Consider the following 21,164-nt stretch of genomic DNA (forward strand, 5'->3'; position numbering starts at 1 on the left):
TAATGAGCTTGGGTAAATAATTAAAACAATTAATAAACTTAATCATTACACAATTCTATATGTCAAGGAATTCAAACAGTACAGCACCCAGAAAAAACATTCTCAAATTGTTTATTGTGTAATTAATACAAAAAATATAACAAATTACAAAGTCTAACAGTCTTTAAAATAATTGTGAATAAATATAAGTATTAACAATTATTCATCCAACAACATTCTAAACAAATAGTTTTGGGTAACAAAAAGTAGTCTTTCTGCTAAGTTCCTATGCAATCTACTTTTACTTGAAAAACCACATTTTTTAAAAACATTTATGTGTGCTATGACATCGAAATTTAGTTAGAAAGGATATTTGAATTACATAACACATTTTGGAGCTTAGAAATTGGATTGTAACAGTTTAGACCTAATGACTAGTGATTGAAGGAGTGTTAATAATTGATATGTTAAACATTTTAAAGCTACTATAAATGCAGTTAATTAAATTAAAGGCTATTTTGATTCGAAATGTTGGCTCTTTTAACAAGTGCTGATTTGTTCAAAGGCAAAGAACAATGGGAAGATAACAACTTCATGTAGGTGAGATTTAGATATGGTCCCTGAAAGCTTGAAGGGACTCAAGGTATTTTTCAATTTTCTCTAGCAGGTTGGTAGCGACAGCCGCAAACTGTTCCCACTGTTGGTATTCTGGGCTGTTGGACACGGAGTCGTCGACCTCACCCTCCTCCGTCACGCCAAACAGACGCTCCTCGTCTGGAAGAAAGTAGAATATCAGACATTAGTTGGTGTATTTGTAAAATAAATTTACAGAAAATCAGCAGGAAAAAAGAAAAATATTCATAGGTTAGCAGACAATTGTATGGCATTTTATTGCAGAAAGTTCTCCGTGCTTAAGACCATGTGCTTACAGTGGAACTCCTGATATTCGGCCTCAGCTCTACCGGGCCTCGGTTAATACGGCCACTTTTAGAAAGCCGATATCGAAATATTTTTCTCACTGCTTGCATTGCAAGCCTTCTTGACTTTAATATTCTCATGATTAATCTGTTTGTCAACAATTTGACTGTGTCACTTCTCAGCCGAGCTAGTTATTAGGCCTAACCTGATCTAATTTGGGTTCATTAATTTAATTATTTAGTTGAAAGAGTTGAATCCTTTAATAATAAATATACAGATTCTACTGGTTCAACTATTAAATATCACCGATAATAACGTTTATTAACATCACACAATACTTAATTCACAGATCACATGTTCTCTTTATGAGGTCCAAAATCAGAGAGAAACGAGTTAGCATGTTTTGCTCCAAAATCCATTAGTAAAGGAAAACAAAGAATAAAATGCAAGTCATTGCTTATAAAGTTTAAAAGGAACCACATTGCGTAAAGAGCTATTACAATATAACACAACTTATAACACTTCCCTCTTTGACTATAAAAAGGTACAGTTGGTTGATTATTTCCAGTGTGGTACAGCACAGTTATTGTGTTATCTTGTAAAAAGACAATGAATAAGTAGGCTAAATTCAGCAGAAAATTAATCGGTCCCATGGTGATTGGATATAGGGGTTCTACTGTATATTCTCAAAGGTGTGTACAACTTAAGCTGTTGTAGCTTGATAGCTTGTAGTTCCACAGAGGCTCAGAATGATAAAACTTCTAAACAGAACTAACATAAACCGACTGCACCACGCCGTAAAATCTTAGTCCAATACTCAAAATTTTGATCATAATACAGTAGAACCTCTTTAATCCGAACCCCCGTAATCCGAACGTCCACTAATCCGAACCCCTCATTGCTGTACTCTATACACAGTACAGCAGTTCTTTATTGTATACTGTATTTAATTTACAGTACTGTTTATTCACCATGTTAACTACATTATTAAATAAACACTGTATTTTACTTTAAAACATTTTTTCACTATTCCCAAAATAATGTTGATCAATTTTAGCCATGTTTTAGCTATTGTTATGTAAAAACAACAATATGTTCTGTAATCCGAACTATTCAATAGTCTGAACTACCCCTGGTCCCAATTGGTTCGGATTAAAGAGGTTCTACTGTATGTCAAATTTCAAACAGAAAATATTCTCAGGTTACTAAAAGTGCTACAAACTATACCCAGCAAGTCTATCAGCACTGCCAGCAAGTTGTTGGTGGCTTGTATGCCGAGAGCAGCGTACAAATGTGTCGAGTCTATACAGAAGTTCCACAACGCTTGACAGACAAGACTAGCGAGCCTCCAATCTTGCTCCCCATACCTCTGTAGCACTTCTATCAGTCTGAAACCAAATATAGGCTACCAATTCGATTTCAATCATTCCATTTAGTATAACATGAATGAGAGTGTGCAAGTCTTTAATCAAGTTCGACTGATCATTTATATTGTAAGCAAATATTTTTTGGGTTTAGGTTAGGTAAGGTTAGAACCAAGACATCTCTTGAATCTTAAATGGTCCATTGTTGGTCCATCCATTGTTAGTATGTAGTGGAATCAACAAAGAGACAAACAAACTTATTGACAAGGGTTGAAAAGTCATCCATTTTACCATTACCCCATAAAATATTAAAAAATTACTATGTTATTTGTGATTACCATTCAAAAACATGTACACAAACAAGATACCACAGCTGTTTGATGATAATCAGCTGCGATGATTGCATGAAAGATAACCTATAGAAGATTTCTCTACCTAGTGATACCGTTATCCTCTTTGAACGCAAGCCGCTTGTCCCAGTCTGCCATCAGGTTGACCAACACTCCAGCCGTCGTACACAACAGGTCTCGGTTGTCATGAGTCATACATCGAACCAGCTGACAGATACCTTCAACAAGTCAGAAATAAAGTTAATTGTAGATCTTGTACATATGCTAAATTAAATACCGTTGACTTAAGATACTGAAGCAGACATTCCACCTTCATGGACCAGCAGAAGATTTCAAGATATTTTCAAACAGAACATAAGCTTAATGAACTTCTCTGAGCTTAGTATGTTATATTGAAAAAAGTATTTTTTTTTTCTTTTACTTAATAGTTCTTTGCCATTTTGTTCACAGTAGAATTGTCTACAAAAAAGAAGTAATTGGATAGTCAAAGTGTAAAATAAAAAAAATATAAAGATAGGTAATACAAATTAAAAAAATTTTTTTTTAAAGTAAACTTGATTTATAAATTCCAAGATTAAAATCCAGACACCAAATGACACTACCATTATAAAGTTCAGTTGATTCTCTTCGTAGACAAATTACAAGTGGATTACTTTTATAAACAATAACATTAAAAAAATAGTTTTACCCTACCGCAGCTGATTCTGGGTGTTATCTGGCTTTCATGGCAACACAACCTTGTTTGTTATTCGCAAAAATACATAAGCAAATACGTTAAACAAGAAGCAAGATATTTATCAACATCATAAAAGTAAGAAGTAACAAAAAATAATAATAAAAATAACTAGTGGCGCTGCGTAGCAGTGACACGAGCGACACTCTAAAGCCAGCGACTGTACGAGTAACGCTCGCAAGTCAGTGCCAATGGATTGAAGCTCTATCCACACTATATATCAGCATATACTCGGATACCTCCAGTTTCCAGTACGTAGTCCCTTGTCTCTTTACTGCGAGTCATATTGCCCAGCACTCGAGTGACTTCCACTAAACACTCGTCTGTTCCGGTCAACATCAGGGCACTCAAAGCTGGAAAAATATTCTAGCTCATGATTTAAGGACAACCTAGAATGAATTGTTTAAGGCTTTTAATCTTCTACATCTTAAATATAAAAGTTTTTTTTCTGACAGATTTATATTGGATCCAAACCAAATTGTAACTCAATTTTTGGATAAGACAAGTATGTACCAAAATTGTTGTTTTTTGTGATTTTAATAAAGTAACCAAGTAGGTCTATATATTGAAAATTAATCTTGAAAAGTATTAGTCGGTATGCACAACTTGTGTAAACTAGCTTGAAGAAGAATGAGCTCTAAAGGAAGACATCATACTGTCGTGCTTCCATCCATCCCAGAAGACTGATAAATCTTTCAGGGTAGGCTGCCAAATGGCAGTTGTTAAATGTATGTTTTGAAACTGTCCAACATAGTTCTAGATGCCAGATGAAATCTCATTTGTTTCTATCGTATACCATTGGCATGTTCTTGTTCTCATATCTGGAAATAAAGTATAGTAACCAAGTTACTTTTTACCTAACAGTACGTGGACAAAACACGTCTTAAACCCCATGACCACTTTTCTCATTGGTGCATGAGCTCACAAGCTGTCCATTGCCCTGTAGATTGTCTGGGTTTATAGATAAATATAGATACCATTTACAAAACGATATACAACCATTTGAACCATATCACTCTAGAAGCTGTGTTTCAATTTAATAATGAAATGTCTCAAGTGTACCATGTGCTATCTCCAGCTGCCTCTGTCCGAAGGGTCCGTCTCTAGTGGCGTAAGGATCAGCGTAGAAGGACAGGTTGTTTAGTGTGCTGAGAGTAGACAGCACCAACTCCTCACTCTCCGCAGCAGACTTGCGCCTCAACACAGTCAACAGGATGTCTACGAACCTGCCACAGTCCTGGCGGAAACATAATAATATTTTAGTCGTGGAAGCTCACTAATACAAAATACTAATACTGAAAGTTTTTGTCAAGAGACCTAACCTCACAAAGACACAGCTTTAGCTGTGCTCTGGACCAACACCGTGTCACATTGCCAAAAGTGATTTATCTGCAATCCTAAAATGCTATGATAAGGGAGGAAAATTGGTTCTAAACGTAAGAAAGTGGTGAAGGAAGTAGTAAAGACTGGCAGTGTGGAGTGTGGGAACGCACCGTCATACCCTGGCTATGATTTCAAACATAGTCAAGACATAGATTATTAGCAAGTGCTAATATGTCCGTATACAACTGTAACCTTAGAAAGAACTTTTGTGTTCCACTGTCACTTACCTTGCCAGAGTGATGCTCAAAACTGTACAACTCATCATCCTCTGTAGGACAGCAAGTAAGACTGGCTCCCACCGTAGGATGAAGACACATGTTGGCCACTATACGGATCATCTGTGAACCACAGTGCTGTAAATCTACAACTGCTAAATTATATACAAATAAGAATATTACGATTACATTCCTAAAATGTGTTTTCACCGCACTACACAGTAACTAGCTGGTTACTGTACTCTTTATAGACGAGAAAGTCGTTTAGAAAAAGGAACCAGTGATGCCAGCCGGAGTCCGGTAAGATTACCATCTCACGTGCACATTACACTTTTTCAGTGTGATGGTAAAAAGTATCACTTGTGACTAATCCAAGAAGGTTTTCACATGAAATCCCACACTCGGAAACCAAATCCAAGCCTCGCACAAGAAACTATCATGCTTGTACCGTAAACCCTAATCCTTGGCCTTATACCGTCCCTACTATATAACATTAAATGTTATATTTTATATTAAAATTTCAAAATTTTAAAAAGACTAATGTGGTTGCCTCAGTGGTTTAAATTCCTATGATCCACACCTTTATGATTACATCCTCCACGGACCCGTCTGAGCCTAGTGGTGAAGTTGAACAGTTTGTGTTACTGTCTTCTGAACAACTCAACTCCAGGTCTTTATCCAGGTAACCCTCCAGCAGAGACAAGATGGTGTCCAAACTGTTTGGCTCCTCGTACAGCTGTCAAAAAAATATAAGGTTAATATTTTGTGTTTAGAATCCTCAAAAAAAATTTGGTCACCATCTGTTTTTCCGTATTTTTTACCCTTTGGGGTTTTCAAAGCTGAAGAGAGAATGTTACAAACCCTAATCCAAATAACAATATCGTCTATCAAACATCAAATTTGTCAAAAAGCATCAATTGTTGAATGATAATCTAATGGACAAATAGAATTGAGGGTCTATAACCTATCCTGTTTGGATCAAACTAGCAACCTTTGGATTTAAAGGCAACGCTACTACCTTTATTTTTCTGCATCATACTTCTGTAGGAGCGATTGAACTATCCATGTTAATCATAAATGAAAGCTCACAAAATGGATTCTGTTTAAAGAGATGCTCCAACAAAGCTTTATTTAAGTAGAATCTATCCATTCTGTGACCCTGGGAAATCCTTATTATGTTTGATCAACTACATTTTCCAACATAATTCAGATACTGCATGTGTTTCCTTATTTTCTTCATACTTGTAACATCATATTTTTTAGCAAAGATGACTATAGGGATGGTTGTGGGTGAATATATAGAAGTATGTATGTAAATATTCTGTTCTGGTTATGTTTTTAATTCTGATGTGTCAAATTAAATAAATTAAGCACTTCAAAAGACAAAATATGCCGAAGCTCACAAATAAATAAATCACTAAAGAAAGGTAACAAACCCTGAGTCTAGCGTCGTGACATTTGGCCATGATGTTGCCGAGGGCATAGCCAAGCCTGACAACAATGTCTTGACGACCCGGAAACTTTCCCAACACCTTCGTAAAGCAACGGAAACTGCCATCATGGGCAACAATGCTGGCACAACAGGCATCACTTGTGGACAGAATGCTGCAATCATAGAAAGGAATTTAAGAGACAATTCATATCTATATTTATAATATACTACATGTATATGTAAACCAAACTATAAAATTTGAACAAAATTTTACAAGACTAAATAATGCATTGTGGTTAGGGATGGGTAGTTTTTTAATCTCCACTGGTCTTTGCTTTAGAAACAAAATCAAAACCAAGAAATTACATAAAAAGTCAGTTTGGGTTCATCAGTTGTTCTGCAACAATTTGGCCATGATTGGCGGAAGCCGAGTCGAGTATTTGGTTAGGAGCACATTAAAGGGTTTTAAGATGTTTGTTTGTTTTTCTAACCTTTTCAAAAATTGATGTTTTTTTCACTTGATCAATACTCCTGACTTTGCATATTTTTCCACAACTATTTCTAATGGTTCACCTTAAGGTTCGTGAAATGTTGCAAATAAGATCGAGATCTGCTGAGAACAGTTCCATGGCTCTACACAGCTCTGTGACGGCTCCTGTCGCTACAAACTGCGGAAACGTTGCCTCCTCACTGGCTACGTTACGTAGAGCTCCTGTCAACTGGAACATGGCGTGGCTCGTCTGCTCAGGCATTGCCATCAGGTCCAGCCTCTGTGAGTAGAAATTATACAATTAACCTGATTGGTGACGAGAGACTCATTCACACAGGAAGTATTCGCCAAAAAAGTACTGGCATTTTTTAGTTTGTGTTTTGTGTTTTACAGGCCACATTTCTTTTAATAGGAGTAAATTAATTTATCAATGAGTTGTTGGGTTAGGAAATTCACATGTGATTTTTCCTCAAGAGTATCCATTACATCTATAATCAATGGTCAAACTATGGTTCACTTCTTCCTGGTTGATTGCCCAGGAAGAGTAAGATGAAAATAGAATTTGATGATTTGGTTCTTTAGATTTAGCTTTTTGAATTTGTTTGCTTACATATTTATTTTATTTCAAGATAAAGTACTTGATTTGGGTTGTAAATAACAAGTAAATTGTGCTGAAGGTTTTTCTACAACTTGAATAATCTTTGACATCTTTAAAAAAAAGCTGGATTTTTATGACACTAGTGGCATTAAAATCAAATCACTATTTAATATTTTGGCTTAACAAAATACATAAAAATTTTTCAATTAGATGTTTAGATGCAACAACATTATTTTTGTGTTGATAGTTTTTATCTACCAGAAATGGATGTTATGATCTACACACAGACAAATAAATTATATTAAGCAACCTTGGAATAATGAGCTATTTGTATAACCCAATAAGGTTATAAATTGCATATTTTGTAAAATAACATTTTATAAAAGATGAAAATAACAAGCAGTATTGTTTTATTATTTAAGTGTGTTATAATGTCATTCAAATTGAATAAGTTACATAAAGTGCAATTAATAAAGAGGTTTTCCAAACTCAAAGTAAAAGCAAAATTAAATTCAAGACATGAAAAAAGTGACATCTTAAATAAGCCGGTTTCCAACAAACTATTTTTCAAATACATATAGTACTAACTAATTTTAAATACATATAATGTTAATGCAATTTTAACTAACTAAAAATATATTTTTTTCTGAAAAGCGTTTCCTATGTTCAAAAACGTTGTCAAAAATATATTAAAATTATATTTTGCTATCAAAATTGTTATCTTCACTCTCAAAGTTCAAGCCAAAACCAATAGCCGTTAGTTGATAACTGAACACTGAATCAATGGTATCTCACAAAGAAGACTATTAACAGAGTTATTGAACCGAGCAATTGCTAGTTACAGTCACTGAGTGAGGTTGAAATGATGAACGCTCGCTTCTTGCCACTCTTAGCAGTAATAATCTGCTGTACGGAATGTGTCTATGTGCCGAAAGTTCGTATTTTCACACCAAGAGTTCGCAAATTCTCCATTCCCAAGGGAGATGATCCGGGACAGCCTTTGTTCCTCTCTCCGTACATCCAAGCGGGACAGATCAGTAAGGCTCAGAACTTAGCCAAGGTTACGCCTGATATAGGCAATACAACAAGTTACTCAGGTTTCCTAACTACCAACAAGAGTTGCGGCAACAATCTTTTCTTCTGGTTCTTCCCGGCTCAGCAAGATTGGGAAAACGCTCCGCTAGTCCTCTGGCTACAAGGAGGTCCGGGCGGATCCTCCATGTTCGGATTGTTTGAAGAAAACGGACCATTTAACTCTTTCCCAGAAGGTTTAAAAACAAGGAAGTATTCTTGGAACGTAAAAAACAATTTGCTTTTCATCGATCAGCCTGTTGGAACCGGTTATAGTTTTACCACTAACAAATGTTACGCTGAAAACCAAACTGTCATCGGGGAAAACCTCTACTCAGCGCTAGTTCAGTTTTTACAGCTGTTTCCAAACTTGCAGAAGAATAAGTTCATTGTAACTGGTGAGTCTTATGCAGGTCATTACATACCGACAATCGGATACACGATTCACAAAAACAACCCTTCTGCACAGCTGAAAATCAATTTGGCCGGAATGATGATCGGTGACGGCTGGACTGATCCTAGAAACCAAATAAACTACGGCGACTACCTTTACGAAACTGGCCTGATAGACTATGCGGAGCGAGAAGAATTCTATCACTACCAGAAGTTATTTGTTAGTCAAGTTGATGCAGAACAGTGGTCCGCTGCTTATGACTCCTGGAACAACATTCTTGAACTGTTCAACAAATACGCGAGTGTTGATGTCTACAACTACCTGCCTCAAGAACCTGATAGAAGCAACTGGGATGAATTCATTCAATCAACATCTACTCGTAAGGCAATCCACGTTGGAGCTCTGGAATTTGATGAAGAGTCAAGAGAAGTTTACAACCATCTGACAGAAGACATGGTAAAATCCGTTAAACCTTTGGTAGAAACACTTCTGGAGCATTACCCCATTGTCTTCTATGTGGGGCAAGTGGACGTGATATGTGGATACCCTATGGTGGTCAACTTTCTGAGATCTCTAGACTGGAGTGGTCAACAACACTATTTGAACACAAAAAGAAGCAAATGGTTTGTGGGGAAAGACGTAGCAGGTAAGTGTAATAATATTTTGTAATTTTCATTATTGTATTACTTCCTTAACAAAAAGAGACCTGGAAAATACTTATAACTTAGACTTTATCTCTTCATAATTTTCTTTTTCACTGAGAATCCTTATAGTAACATACCAGGGAAACGTGAAGAATACATGCATAAAAAACCCCTAAATCCAGTTGATTAGAGCTTTAAAGTACAGTGTACATTCACTCAATTTACTTTAACCATGTAGCTAGTTCATACAAGTAGTGTTGCTCCCCAGAGTGCCCGCAGGAAGTTTTTCAGGATGGGCAGACAATTCATATTTTCCAAAGGTCAGAAAAAGACCGTCTCTTTTTTGTATGTCATTTATTACTTTACATGCTTTATTTATGATTATAATAAATTACAAAGATTTATTCTAATTGTTTTTAGCTGTCCAAAACACTTAGCATGAATCATTTTCCTATGTTAGTGTTTTCCTAGGGAAAGAGCAATAGTGCCCCCATGGTTGCTCTTCATGATTGTTTACTGTTGTGTTTTTCCCCAGGCTACATAAAGGGGACGCGTCGTCTGTACGATGTACTGGTTAGGGATGCTGGTCACATGGTCCCCTCAGACCAGCCACTCTGGGCCTTTGCATTGGTCAATGCATTCACAGCCAACCCTGGGGCTCTTTCTCTACCTTCCTCTCCTTTCAACAACGACACCAACGACATTGTGGAGTAAAAGATAAATTAATAAACATGTGAAGAGACAACAACCAAATTCCCTTTATATTTTGTGGAGTTGAAGTGAAAAATGTATCTTAAGGAGGTGAAAAAATATATTCATGATTTAATTATGTAATGTGTAATTTAAAAAAAGTAAAATATTGTTTTACTTTTTAAACAATGCTGTTGAGTAATTTTTGTCCTTCTCTTATTTTTTCCCTAAGCCATGTTTACTTGAGGCTATTAGAAAGGCATTTTGCCTAAGGTTACCTGCCTCCCTTTAAGTATTTCAAGCTACCTGAGGCAGGTGTCTGCCTGCATACTGGCTTCGTGTAAACAAAGTTTTTTAGTGAACTAGTTTAAGATAATTTCAACTTGATCAAAAATATAAAAAAAGAAAATTGAGATCTCTTTAATATAATTTACACTTGAGCCCAACTTTTACTCTCACTAGTATTTAATAAATCTGAGTTCATTTATAAACTAGCTGAATGGAAAATAGATTCAGATGGTTTCTACAGCTCTACTGTACGACAAAAACCCAGCAAAATCATATCACATGTAAGACATACACTCACCGCGTTGTTGACAATCTTGACGTGTAGCACCATTAACTCGAGTGCTCCGTGCATCAACGACAACCGCAGCAGTTGGTTGTTCATGGTGAGGAACTTGAGCGCTCCATAACCATAGATGAGCGCCTCGGCGTCTTCTAGTGGACTAGCTCGTCCTAAAGCCTCCACAAATAGTTCTGTGAACAAGCATTGATAGTTAGTGAAAATTATTGTGGTGATAAACTAGATTTCCATTGGGGGTAAATGAAAATTAATGGTGTTTGGTAGATCATTTAAATAACCTTTATACCAAGGAATTTTCTTTGGTGATACTTCAAAGTGAAAAATACTTTGAGCCCACTAAACCTATTCTTAGACTTAAGTTCTCTTCATTCTAACCAAAGAATTTAATCATTAATGCTACAAAAATGTTATGAGACTCAAAAAGGTCTAAAACCCACTTACTTAACAAACATTCAACATTGAGTGGGACGTGTTAAAAATTCAAATTACATACCCAGTATATTGGTGTCTTGGAAAAGCTGGTCATTTTTATCTGTGCGGGAGATTTTGAATATCAGTTTACAAACAGCTGATAAGTTGTGGCCACTGACTCTCAGCTGAAAATAACATTTTATTATTAAACAAACAAATATACTTGAAATAAATGGTACTGTATCAACAATCTGACACATACTTTCTCCAGTTAGCTTGTCAACAACCCTTATCAACGCACATGGGTATCCATTGATAAATAATTTGATTATTTTTTGGGGAAAATCGCAAAAGCCGTTATAATTAACTTTTAAATTGCAATTTTTACAGCAATAGGAGTTGAACCAAAATGTTTGAAGTTAAAAGTACTATAACATAAACACAATTTTTAATGTTCCATTCAGAGTTTTCTTGCCAAAAATATCTTTTTACGTCATCTAACTTACGTAATGTAATCAACGTCCTGTAAAAATAATAAATATTGTCGTTAGTTTCCTAAAACTACCCACCATAAGAGCAATTCTTGTTATATGTATGAGCAGAGTCTCCCCAGCCGTCTCTACCAGCTTGTAAATGCTTTTGAGGATGTGAGACTTGAGTTTGTTGTTCTTCGAGGACGGAACGTTCTCTCGTTCCAACGCTTCGTAGAGCCGTCCAAACACATTGACAATACATTGTTCTGTAGCTTCTGCAACATTTTTTGATTGCAAAAGTTAAACTAGGAAAACAAAAGAAACTAAAAGACACTCATAAACGTCTAGAAACTGTTCACGTAAGATATTGTAATGGAATTACAAAATAGCCATTGTAAGTATTTACATAAATCAAGTTCTGTAAAATAAAATAAAACTTAAAATTTCAGCTCCTTTAGTCAAGAAAAGGTACACAATAATTTCAATCTCCCCCATATAGAGATTTACCCAAAATTCCTATCATATTGTAACAAAAAAAGTTTATTTATTCTTTGTTTGAAGTTTATTGTTGGTGATGGCGAGTTAATTTTGTTTTAAGGTTTATTGCAGTCATTTCCCATCACAATGGTAAAATACAATATAAAAGTTTCGGCATCTGAAATCTGATCCCGTCCTCAGGTGAAAAACTTAACTAACCACATTACAAAAAAAATCTATACCTAGGAAAAGAAAAGTAGATTTTTTGTGTTTTGTGATTGGTTATATTTTGCATTTTGTATCATGACTTGACTGCTATATAGTGCATAAACTTGACTGCTACTCACTGTAGTGTATGCCAACTTAGGTTGGTTATTGTTATTTGTTAGTATTGTTAGTTGTAATGTGTTAGTTCAGTTTTTTTCACCCAAGGAGGACGGGATCAGATTTCAGACCCCAAAACTTTATGTATTGTATTTTACCATTGTGATGGAACCTTGACAACAAATTTATTTAGTTTTTTAACCTTAAGTTGTACACTGAAAACCCTTTTTAATGCTTTGTATAATACAAGCAGAGGATGATAGCTCAATATTTCTGTAGTTAAAACAATGTTGGATAACAGTAATACAAAAATTACCAAAATCAGTAAAAAGGAGTAAGGTAAAAGCACTAAGCACCTTCTTTCTGCAGTTCTTGTAGCAAATTCAGCACTGATTCAACAGTTTCCGGAGGCGTTTTTTCTGCAGAATGAAACTTATTTTGATTATCTTCCGTTGAAATTTGAGCATTATCTCTTGCTTCATTGATGTGATTGTCTGCCCTTTCCATCAGCTTGTCCATTCCTACAATGCATTGTGGCGAGACTCGGGGGTCTGAGAATGCCAAGCTTTTGAAATCTCGCTTACTTTTATCGATTTTCTTTTTCAGATCAACAACCAGAGGGAATTTATCATTCACTGTGTTCTCCTGGAATTAAAACAAAAAGTTGTAATTTTAATATACATCAATAGGTATAAATGTGTTTGAAAGAGGAATATCTTTTACTGTTAAATTATCAAAGTCCAAAATCGTTCTGCGGGTGTACAGTCTTGGCAAAAAATTTTATGTAACTAATCTCAATAGGTAGTTAAGTTCTAACTTAAAAATACAAAGAGTTGTAAAGGCAATCCTAGTCAGTTGAACATTTATGATGAGTGTAATACAAGGTGATTTAAGAACTGCAAACACAAGAGATTTTCAAGTGTACAACAGTCTTTTTAATACCAATAGTCAAAACAATAACTCAAACAAAATACATTGGTGAACTTTATATTTTTTTCTGTGGACCAAAGTATACACATCCTTGATTCACCGCTTACTATGAGGAACTATGAACAATTCACATTAAACTACATTTTGGATAAGTTAAGTGTTATACTTTGCAATAAATTACAGTGAAGAGTGAAATAAAAAAATATTCACCTTGGCCTCTGCATCCTCTCCACTCTCCTCTTTTATCGCCTGTGCCACAGAGAGGCCCCGTCGTCTGCTGCCCCTGACAGGCGTAGTGGTGGGGGGGAGGGGTAATGGTGATGGTAGAGTGGGGGAAGTCCTCTCTTGAGGACTACTGTGTATTTCTCGAACAGTTGGTGGACTAACACTGGTGACGTCTGTCTCCACTTCTTCTGGTACTGGGAAAATAAAAATCATCAGTATTGTTTATTAAGCCTTACATTACACAAAGATGTGGTTTACTAAAATTATTACAGAAAGTAAATAAAGATACGTCTTATAACACTTAAAACATATATTTACGCTTATACTGTTACTCACAAGACGTTAAATATACAAAAGATGGTAAGTGGTGATTGATTTTGATTGGACACTCCAATCATCATCAGACCCAATGATGATCCCCCGATAATGAATAGGCGATTCGCCTATTGGGTCTGATGATGATTGGAGTGTCCAATCGAAATCAATCACCACTTACCATTTTTTGTATATTTAACGTCTTGTGAGTAACAGTATAAGCGTAAATATATGTTTTAAGTGTTATAAGACGTATCTTTATTTACTTTCCGTAAATTTAATAACACGTACAATGCTGATCAAGAAGTTATCTAAAATTATTGTATCGTATTTCTGCTTGAGAAGTTCTCATAATCTAATAGATTTATAATTTTTACTTGATAACACAGGGAAGTAATGTCCAGGAAAACTTAGTTATGGAACAACCATGCAGCTCTATTAAAGTACAAGTACGTAAGCTAGAGTAATATACTTGTGACAAGCAAGAAGAGCTCGAGCGGTGAGCACTGTGCCAATGTTCCTATTGCACAGGGCACAGGGTCTTCCTCCAGTGTAAGTGTTGTAGTTGATTGATTGATTGAATCGGTGAGGACGGTGAGGATCATGTCCCAGTGCATGTCAGCCACAGTTGTGACCGGTTATGACCTTCTTCATCATCATCATCATACCACCATCACCAGTTCCACAGAACTGAGAACTTGTGTCTAGTATTTATTTTTATTTTTTTTTTCTAGTTTAAATGTGTGTTTGTGTGTGTTGAACTGGTGTGACATTAGGATTAATTTCTTCTGTTTTAATAAAGGTGAGTGACACCTGAAGTTATCTATTTAAATGAACTGATACCTTACCTAAAAATACCAGTTATGCTTTTGACCAAATTTCCATGAATCTTGAATAGTCACAGTTTTTCAGTGACGTATTAGTCATAAGCCAATGGCCATCCAAACCATTTAAAGTTTCAATCAGATGGACTTTAACAAAAAAGAGTTTATTATAGCAGTTTTGGCAGCTTAGTTGTGAAGGACATCCAATTATTAAGTTCTAAACTGTATAGTAGATTATTATGCATTTCAAAAAAACACTAAACTAATGACAGTAAAATGCACTACCGGTATTTGAAATCCATAAACATCCTCAGTTACCTATACCTCATATTTAATATTTTGATCCAAAATTACAGGTCCCGATGACAAAAAATGAAAGACAATTGAGAAAATTATGATTATGTTTTCTTAGTTAGAATCAACATATAACTCATATAAGTGTACAGTAGTTAGAAGGAAATCTTACAGTTTTCCAAAGAGGCAGACGTCTTGTAAAGTTTCCTACGCCGTGCGTCAGGTAAGGCTGGCAATCTCGTACGCTGTGGTTTTGGCAACTTCTCATCGAGATACAAGCTAGACACACTGCTGGCACCCAGCCGAGGCAACATGGCATCAAAGTCATGGAATTTGACCTGTCCCAAACTGCAACAAGGAGAACTTTCTTGTCAGTCAAAGATGGCATCTCACCTTGATTACTGTATAAAAAGACAATGATACCTCTAAAATCCCTGAAATCTCTGATACTGACTGTTTACAACATCCATACTGATGAGAGTGTTTCCTACTTAAACAGTTACAACTGTTTAGGAATAATCTCAATGTTTTCATGGTTGAATCGAGAGCAAATATTACCTTACCTGATAGCACTGGGTGGTCGGCCGCGGCCGTGTCGTCCCCCCAGCAGACGATGTGCATCTCGTGGTGTGAATGGTCGCTGAGTGTGGACGGCCCGTACAGACATTGCCTTGTGTTCCATCGCAGCTCTGGCCTCACTAATGATCTGTGCACTGGTCTTGAGGATGCAGGACGGAGGAGTGTAGAACGGCCTTCTAGTCTCCATCATTTTGACTGTAATGTAACATTTTTTTCATTACCATCTGAATTCATAATGGATAGAATAGGGGGTAAAATTTGGTGCTTTGATATTTCAATATACCTCCCACTAAAAGGGGTGGGATTCCAAATAAAATTGGGATGAAAAATTAACAGAAAAAAATAGAGTGAGCTCTCACTCGGCTACAGTATATTGTTTTAGTGACTGGTTTGATGCATTTTGGAGTTTCCTATTGAAATATACCACCATAATCTGTATAAGTATTTAGTGAATAGTAAGTACAATTTAGTGTTTGAGGTGTTTGTATAGACAATTTTATTTATGAATCAGAAAAAAACCGTCTTTACCCTCAATAGTACCTATCGCTAAGCTAACAAAGCAAATGTGCAGCTGAACCACACTGAGTTTAATTTTAACTTCAAAAAAAGCGCTGTATTTTAAATTTGATTTGAACATTGCATACACACTAGCATCAATGATGATAACTATGATTATTATCATGTTGTGACTGACTTATAATTGGCATGTGGTTCTGCCCCAGAATTAGAAAACTTGATTATATTTTAAGTGAATATTAACATAGACAAAAAGAATTAAATATAGACCGTCAGCTGTGCTGCGGTTACCATAGGTTCTGGCGCACACCGCTTGGAGCGCCATTGTAGTTACTGTGTACACGCTACGTAAACTACAGCGGTGTGCGCCGGAACCTATGGTAACCATGGTAACCGCAGCACGGCTGACAGTCTATATTTAATTCTTTTTGTCTATGATATTAACTAAACCTAGATCATGAAAATTGCATATCCTCAATTTGTTTTGTTGATAAGTAAAAATGTATAGAAAAATGTTATGCAACAATTTAAAAGCAACGCCACCAAGTAAAAAGAAATTTAAATTTAAAAAAAGTCAACTTACACAGAAATTTATTACAAGATAACTATTTTGCATGTATGATTTTAAATAAATTTTACTTTGTTTAAATAGCAGTTTAATTAGAACGTTATCATTGTGTATAAACAAACTCAATTATCAGAGCTACCAAATTAATTACTCAAGAGACCAGTGAACTTGACATAAGAGAGTTTAACATACCACAGCAGAAGTCGCTGAAACTAGTCTCCCTGGGTAACTCATGGATGCTTCTATTTTCCTACAAAGGTCTGACTTCACGTGAGTAGAAACTCAAATAAATTACTGATTCCTATTGACAAAACAGTAACTGGTAAACTGGTGGCTCGGTAACCAACCCAGTACTGCAGATATTGATTGTGTTGCTAGGGTCTTACCTTTGTTTGCTACAGTTGCCATCCTAGAATCAATGATCACAATGTCAAATACCTTTGACCTTTCGCATTTGTGGGAATCTTCGATGAGATCACTGGAAATTTAGTCTAAAAATAGAACATCGGAATTTTTCGCCATGCAAGGGAAATACAGATTTTGACATTTGAGTTGTGAGCTATGTTTACAAACAACATATGGGAAAGAGAATAGAAGATTGTATGTTATAATAAGAATCAGTATGGTTGTGCTAATAAGCTAAGATCATTGATTATTGGTGGCTTAGCCTCCTCTATTGGATAGTCTACTTAACTAAAACCTTCTAGATACAGAAGAACAATTATTATCATAAAATAAGGTTACTAACCTGTTGCCAATCAATCCAATGTCGTGATGACTATAGTTTCTGGGTTAAAATCCCATTTTCCAATCTTCAGGGTTATAAGGGCCCATTTCCAATTGTTATAGGATTGATTGACGATAGGTTACTAACCTTATGTCTATTAATCAATCCTGGAGGCAAATTATGTATAAACATAATATTATGTTTTATTGACCAGATGTGGCAAATCTTTTGTTGCATAACTGAAAATAATTAAGTCAGTTACACAGTGTGGTACGGTCTAAAAAAATTAATTTCCTACCTCAGTTTATGTTACCGTGATAGTTGATGTAACATAAACTATAAGACCTTACAATTGTCTACCGGTATTCAACAGAAATCCCTAATTTACACCAGCATACTCTAGTGCTGAATTCTACAATGTTCATATAAAACTTGCAACAACTATAACAAGGGGATGAAATATCAAGTTCTACAGTATTCTTAGTCAAAGGTTTTTATTTGAATGTAGAGTTCGTACAGACATTAATTTTTGGTAAGCCAGACTATGGGTTGTGTTAATAGCATATTGTCGCAACGCAAGGATTTGCAGTCAGTGTTGTATTTTATAACAAGGAGAAGGCAATATTTTCTTATTTTATACATAATAATGTATACCAACTAACCTGTGGTGTTCCCCAGGGTTCAATCCTGGGTCCTCTATTGTTTGTGTGCTACCACAGAAAACATACTACCGGTACTATAATCTCATGTTATAGTAGTAAGTTTTCTGTGGTGCTACATTAATGATGCAGGTAACTCAACAAGTTTACCACAAAATAATCTTTGTCTTTATGCTGACGACACAAATCTTAAAGTCTTTAAGATTGAAGGCGTTCAAATACACATATAGGGGGAGAAAGTAATAATTAATTAAAAACATCACATAAGAAATAGTTATTTGTGCAACTAGTGAGAAAAGTGAGCAATTGACTCACTCGAGAGAAATCCTTACTCACAAGCCGTAGGCGAGTGAGGAATGGTTTCTCGAGTGAGGCAATTGTACTTTGAACTCGAGTTGCACATTATACTTTTCCTACAGTTACCATAAAACAAATAAATTTGTGAAGAAACATAACCTATTTTTACACAGAAGTGAACTTTTAATATAACATTTAATGTGAAGTGACAAATACAACTGTACAACAGCTGACCAGCTGATTTACAGCCAGTGCTGCCAACGTATTTCGCGCGCATACGACGTTGCCTGCATGTTACGCGCTCACTATTTCGTGCCTTCACGTTGCAAATCTGGAGTGAGACAAAGTAATTAGAGTGAGACAATGTTAACATTGTCACACTGATGAGCGAATTGGCCACTTTGCTTTCTCAAATCAGTGAGAGAACATGTACATTGTTAGGTAACTGTAGGAAAACAAATAAGAAGGCACAAGGCAACGGCGTGTATTTTAAACACCTTCAATATGAGAGACACAATAACTCATCTTTTGGAACTTCCGAATCCGACCTAACTCTGGTCGGAAGATCCAAAGTGAAACAGACAGTCTATTTCATAAGTTAACTTGACAATGTAAAATTGTACTTCTAGTTATGATTGTTCTTTTGGATCTACCTATCTTTGGATCTTCCTAAATGCAATATAAATGTTGGATCTTGTGAAATACTACCATATCTCTCAAATAAATATTCATTCCCATTTAGCTTATGGGTTATGCCTTTTATGGTTCAAACACAAAATAGAATATGGACATAACAAAAAACCGCAAAACTAGGCTATAAGGATAGTAATGAAATTGGGGTATCTATAACAATGATGAAAACGGTAAATACAAAACATCAAAATATAAATTTAAAGAATTAAATTAGGTATTTTATGATTGCAAAACATTATTTATAAAACTTTAACTTAAATGAGACTAATAAAATGTAACTAAAATAAAATAAGATATCTGATAGAAAAATCTGTTTAATACTTAAATGAATGCTTTTACACCCAAAAAATTGTAAATTTAAAATTCCACACATGTATTCCGTTCTGTTTAGTAGAAATATTTTATTGAAGAGCAAATAATAACATTTCTTTTCTGAAGATGAAGTTTATTACCTTTATTAACTGATTAAAAGTGATTATCCATTAAGACTTTGAAAGGCCCTGAAATTCATCATTACCTTTAATCCTTTAAAACATTTGAGAAATATTTTTGTCACTTCATAAAATATAAAAGAGTAGAAGCTGTTGTGGTATAATGATCTGTGAGAAACTGAGAAACTAATGTATATTTTAAATCTAATACGGGGCCAAGGATTAGCCTTGATACACCCCATATTTTACTTACCTTGAACCAGAGTGCCAGTTGCGCAATTTTAACATGATACAATGTTGAAATTAATCCATAATTTAACACACTAGCCTAATTAATTATGAATTGAATTTATCAAGTAAATTGATTTACTGCACATTATGTTAAACACTCTTTATAAATTACAAGTTACTTACACGTGGATTGCTTCAAATTTTCCTCTAGTAGCCAATCATTTAACAAAACATTGATGCTGTAAGAAGCATGTTTATCAATTATCAATTTAATTAAATTTTTACCTAATTTCTGAACACGGCTGTTTTTAGCGAATTTCCCATAAAGGGAATAAGCTATTACCGTAGGTCTCATGGTAAGTCCTAGACCCGGGACCAATTTACTTTTTTGTTTTGAGGTCCCCAGAGGCCAAAAACACCCTCCGTTCAAATTCATATAATATATATAAATATGTATCCGTTAGCACGATAACTCGAGCTAAAATGATCCGATTTTGATGAAATTTGGTACAAACGTGTAAACCTACATTTATTCAAACGAGTTCGCGAACCAGCATGATCGTACTATGGGAACGGGATTTTATGGGGTAGGAATTGGTTATTCCGATTTTTTTACTCTAAAAACATAAAATTTCACAGTTTCTTTCTAAAGCTGAAAAAGATAAAAAATTTTGTATATTGAAGCGTTGTATGTTTAACGGTTACGAAGATAATAAAAAAAAATTTAATTTAAAACTAGCAGCCTGCGTCACTTTGTGATATATTTAATATGTAGTTGATAAGGGTGAAAACGATTATTTCTCATCATTTTCCTATTATTTGCAGTGTGTGCGCAATCTCTTCAAGGCATCTTAGTAAAATTACAAATACTAATGAAACATACTATGAAAATACAAAATCTCTTCTTTAAATTTTAAACAAATAAAATAACATTACAATATTTTACTTCAAATGCCCTAAAACATCAATGAAACATACTACGATAACACAAAATCCTTTAAGAACACAAAATCCAACGTGGGTCATTTTCTTCTTTACATTTTATACAAATAGCATTACATTATTTTATTTTACTTGAAACCACTGAAACATCACCACTACAGATAACCCCATTTTCGTATGGTTGTAAAAAAAATGGTACTATGGCCATCTGTTTTGATGTAAACAAATGTTAACTTGAAACGGTTCAGATGATAAGACAACATAATTCAGCACAAACTCTGACATTTTAAAAGCCTTTAGGACGAAGGGCTTTCACGAGATATCATCCAAACCCGCTGCAGCAGGGGTATTTTCATTTGGTTAAAACTGAACACATAAAGTTACAAGCTTTGTTTAGCAGC

At 35.1% G+C, this 21,164-nt stretch overlaps 2 protein-coding genes across 4 annotated transcripts; one reads left to right on the forward strand and one right to left on the reverse strand.

Annotated features, from left to right (window-relative positions):
* Window positions 1-95: 95 nt before the first annotated feature.
* On the reverse strand, window positions 96-17,316 carry LOC128986229 (armadillo repeat-containing protein 2). Of its 3 annotated transcripts, none has more exons than XM_054406463.1 (17): window positions 17,170-17,316; window positions 15,684-15,894; window positions 15,293-15,468; window positions 13,673-13,881; window positions 12,889-13,177; window positions 11,828-12,006; window positions 11,341-11,443; window positions 10,848-11,020; window positions 6,948-7,144; window positions 6,379-6,547; window positions 5,523-5,678; window positions 4,955-5,065; window positions 4,407-4,581; window positions 3,584-3,697; window positions 2,697-2,829; window positions 2,125-2,285; window positions 96-753 (listed from the first exon to the last, which is right to left on the reverse strand). In XM_054406463.1, exons 1-17 carry the CDS (start codon window positions 17,189-17,191, stop codon window positions 587-589), a joined length of 2,745 nt encoding a protein of 914 aa, XP_054262438.1. In that variant the 5' UTR covers window positions 17,192-17,316; the 3' UTR covers window positions 96-586. The 3 variants fall into 3 exon arrangements, 2 of the variants coding, with proteins under 2 accessions (XP_054262438.1, XP_054262439.1); XM_054406464.1 differs by lacking the exon at window positions 17,170-17,316 and adding an exon at window positions 16,976-17,097; XR_008490109.1 differs by having other exon boundaries at window positions 624-753; window positions 2,125-2,277.
* On the forward strand, window positions 8,272-10,464 carry LOC128986230 (venom serine carboxypeptidase-like). The gene is made up of 2 exons (XM_054406465.1): window positions 8,272-9,573; window positions 10,107-10,464. The coding sequence occupies exons 1-2, from the start codon at window positions 8,325-8,327 to the stop codon at window positions 10,283-10,285; spliced, it is 1,428 nt and encodes a 475-aa protein (XP_054262440.1). The 5' UTR covers window positions 8,272-8,324; the 3' UTR covers window positions 10,286-10,464.
* Window positions 17,317-21,164: the final 3,848 nt, after the last annotated feature.

Source organism: Macrosteles quadrilineatus, unplaced genomic scaffold (genome assembly GCF_028750875.1).
Source record: "Macrosteles quadrilineatus isolate MER2022 unplaced genomic scaffold, UCM_ALF_1.0 Scaffold_2__2_contigs__length_208266976, whole genome shotgun sequence".
Taxonomy (NCBI): domain Eukaryota; kingdom Metazoa; phylum Arthropoda; class Insecta; order Hemiptera; family Cicadellidae; genus Macrosteles; species Macrosteles quadrilineatus.

Coding starts and splice junctions, on each gene's coding strand:
- LOC128986230 (XM_054406465.1), top strand. CDS start 8,325: ATGATGAACGCTCGCTTCTTGCCACTCTTAGCAGTAATAATCTGCTGT. Junction 9,574..10,106: donor TGTGGGGAAAGACGTAGCAG/GTAAGTGTAATA, acceptor GTTTTTCCCCAG/GCTACATAAAGGGGACGCGT.
- LOC128986229 (XM_054406463.1), bottom strand. CDS start 17,191: ATGGCAACTGTAGCAAACAAAG. Junction 11,444..11,827: donor TAACAAGAATTGCTCTTATG/GTGGGTAGTTTT, acceptor TGTTATTTTCAG/CTGAGAGTCAGTGGCCACAA. Junction 754..2,124: donor AGTGCTGATAGACTTGCTGG/GTATAGTTTGTA, acceptor ACTTTCTTCCAG/ACGAGGAGCGTCTGTTTGGC.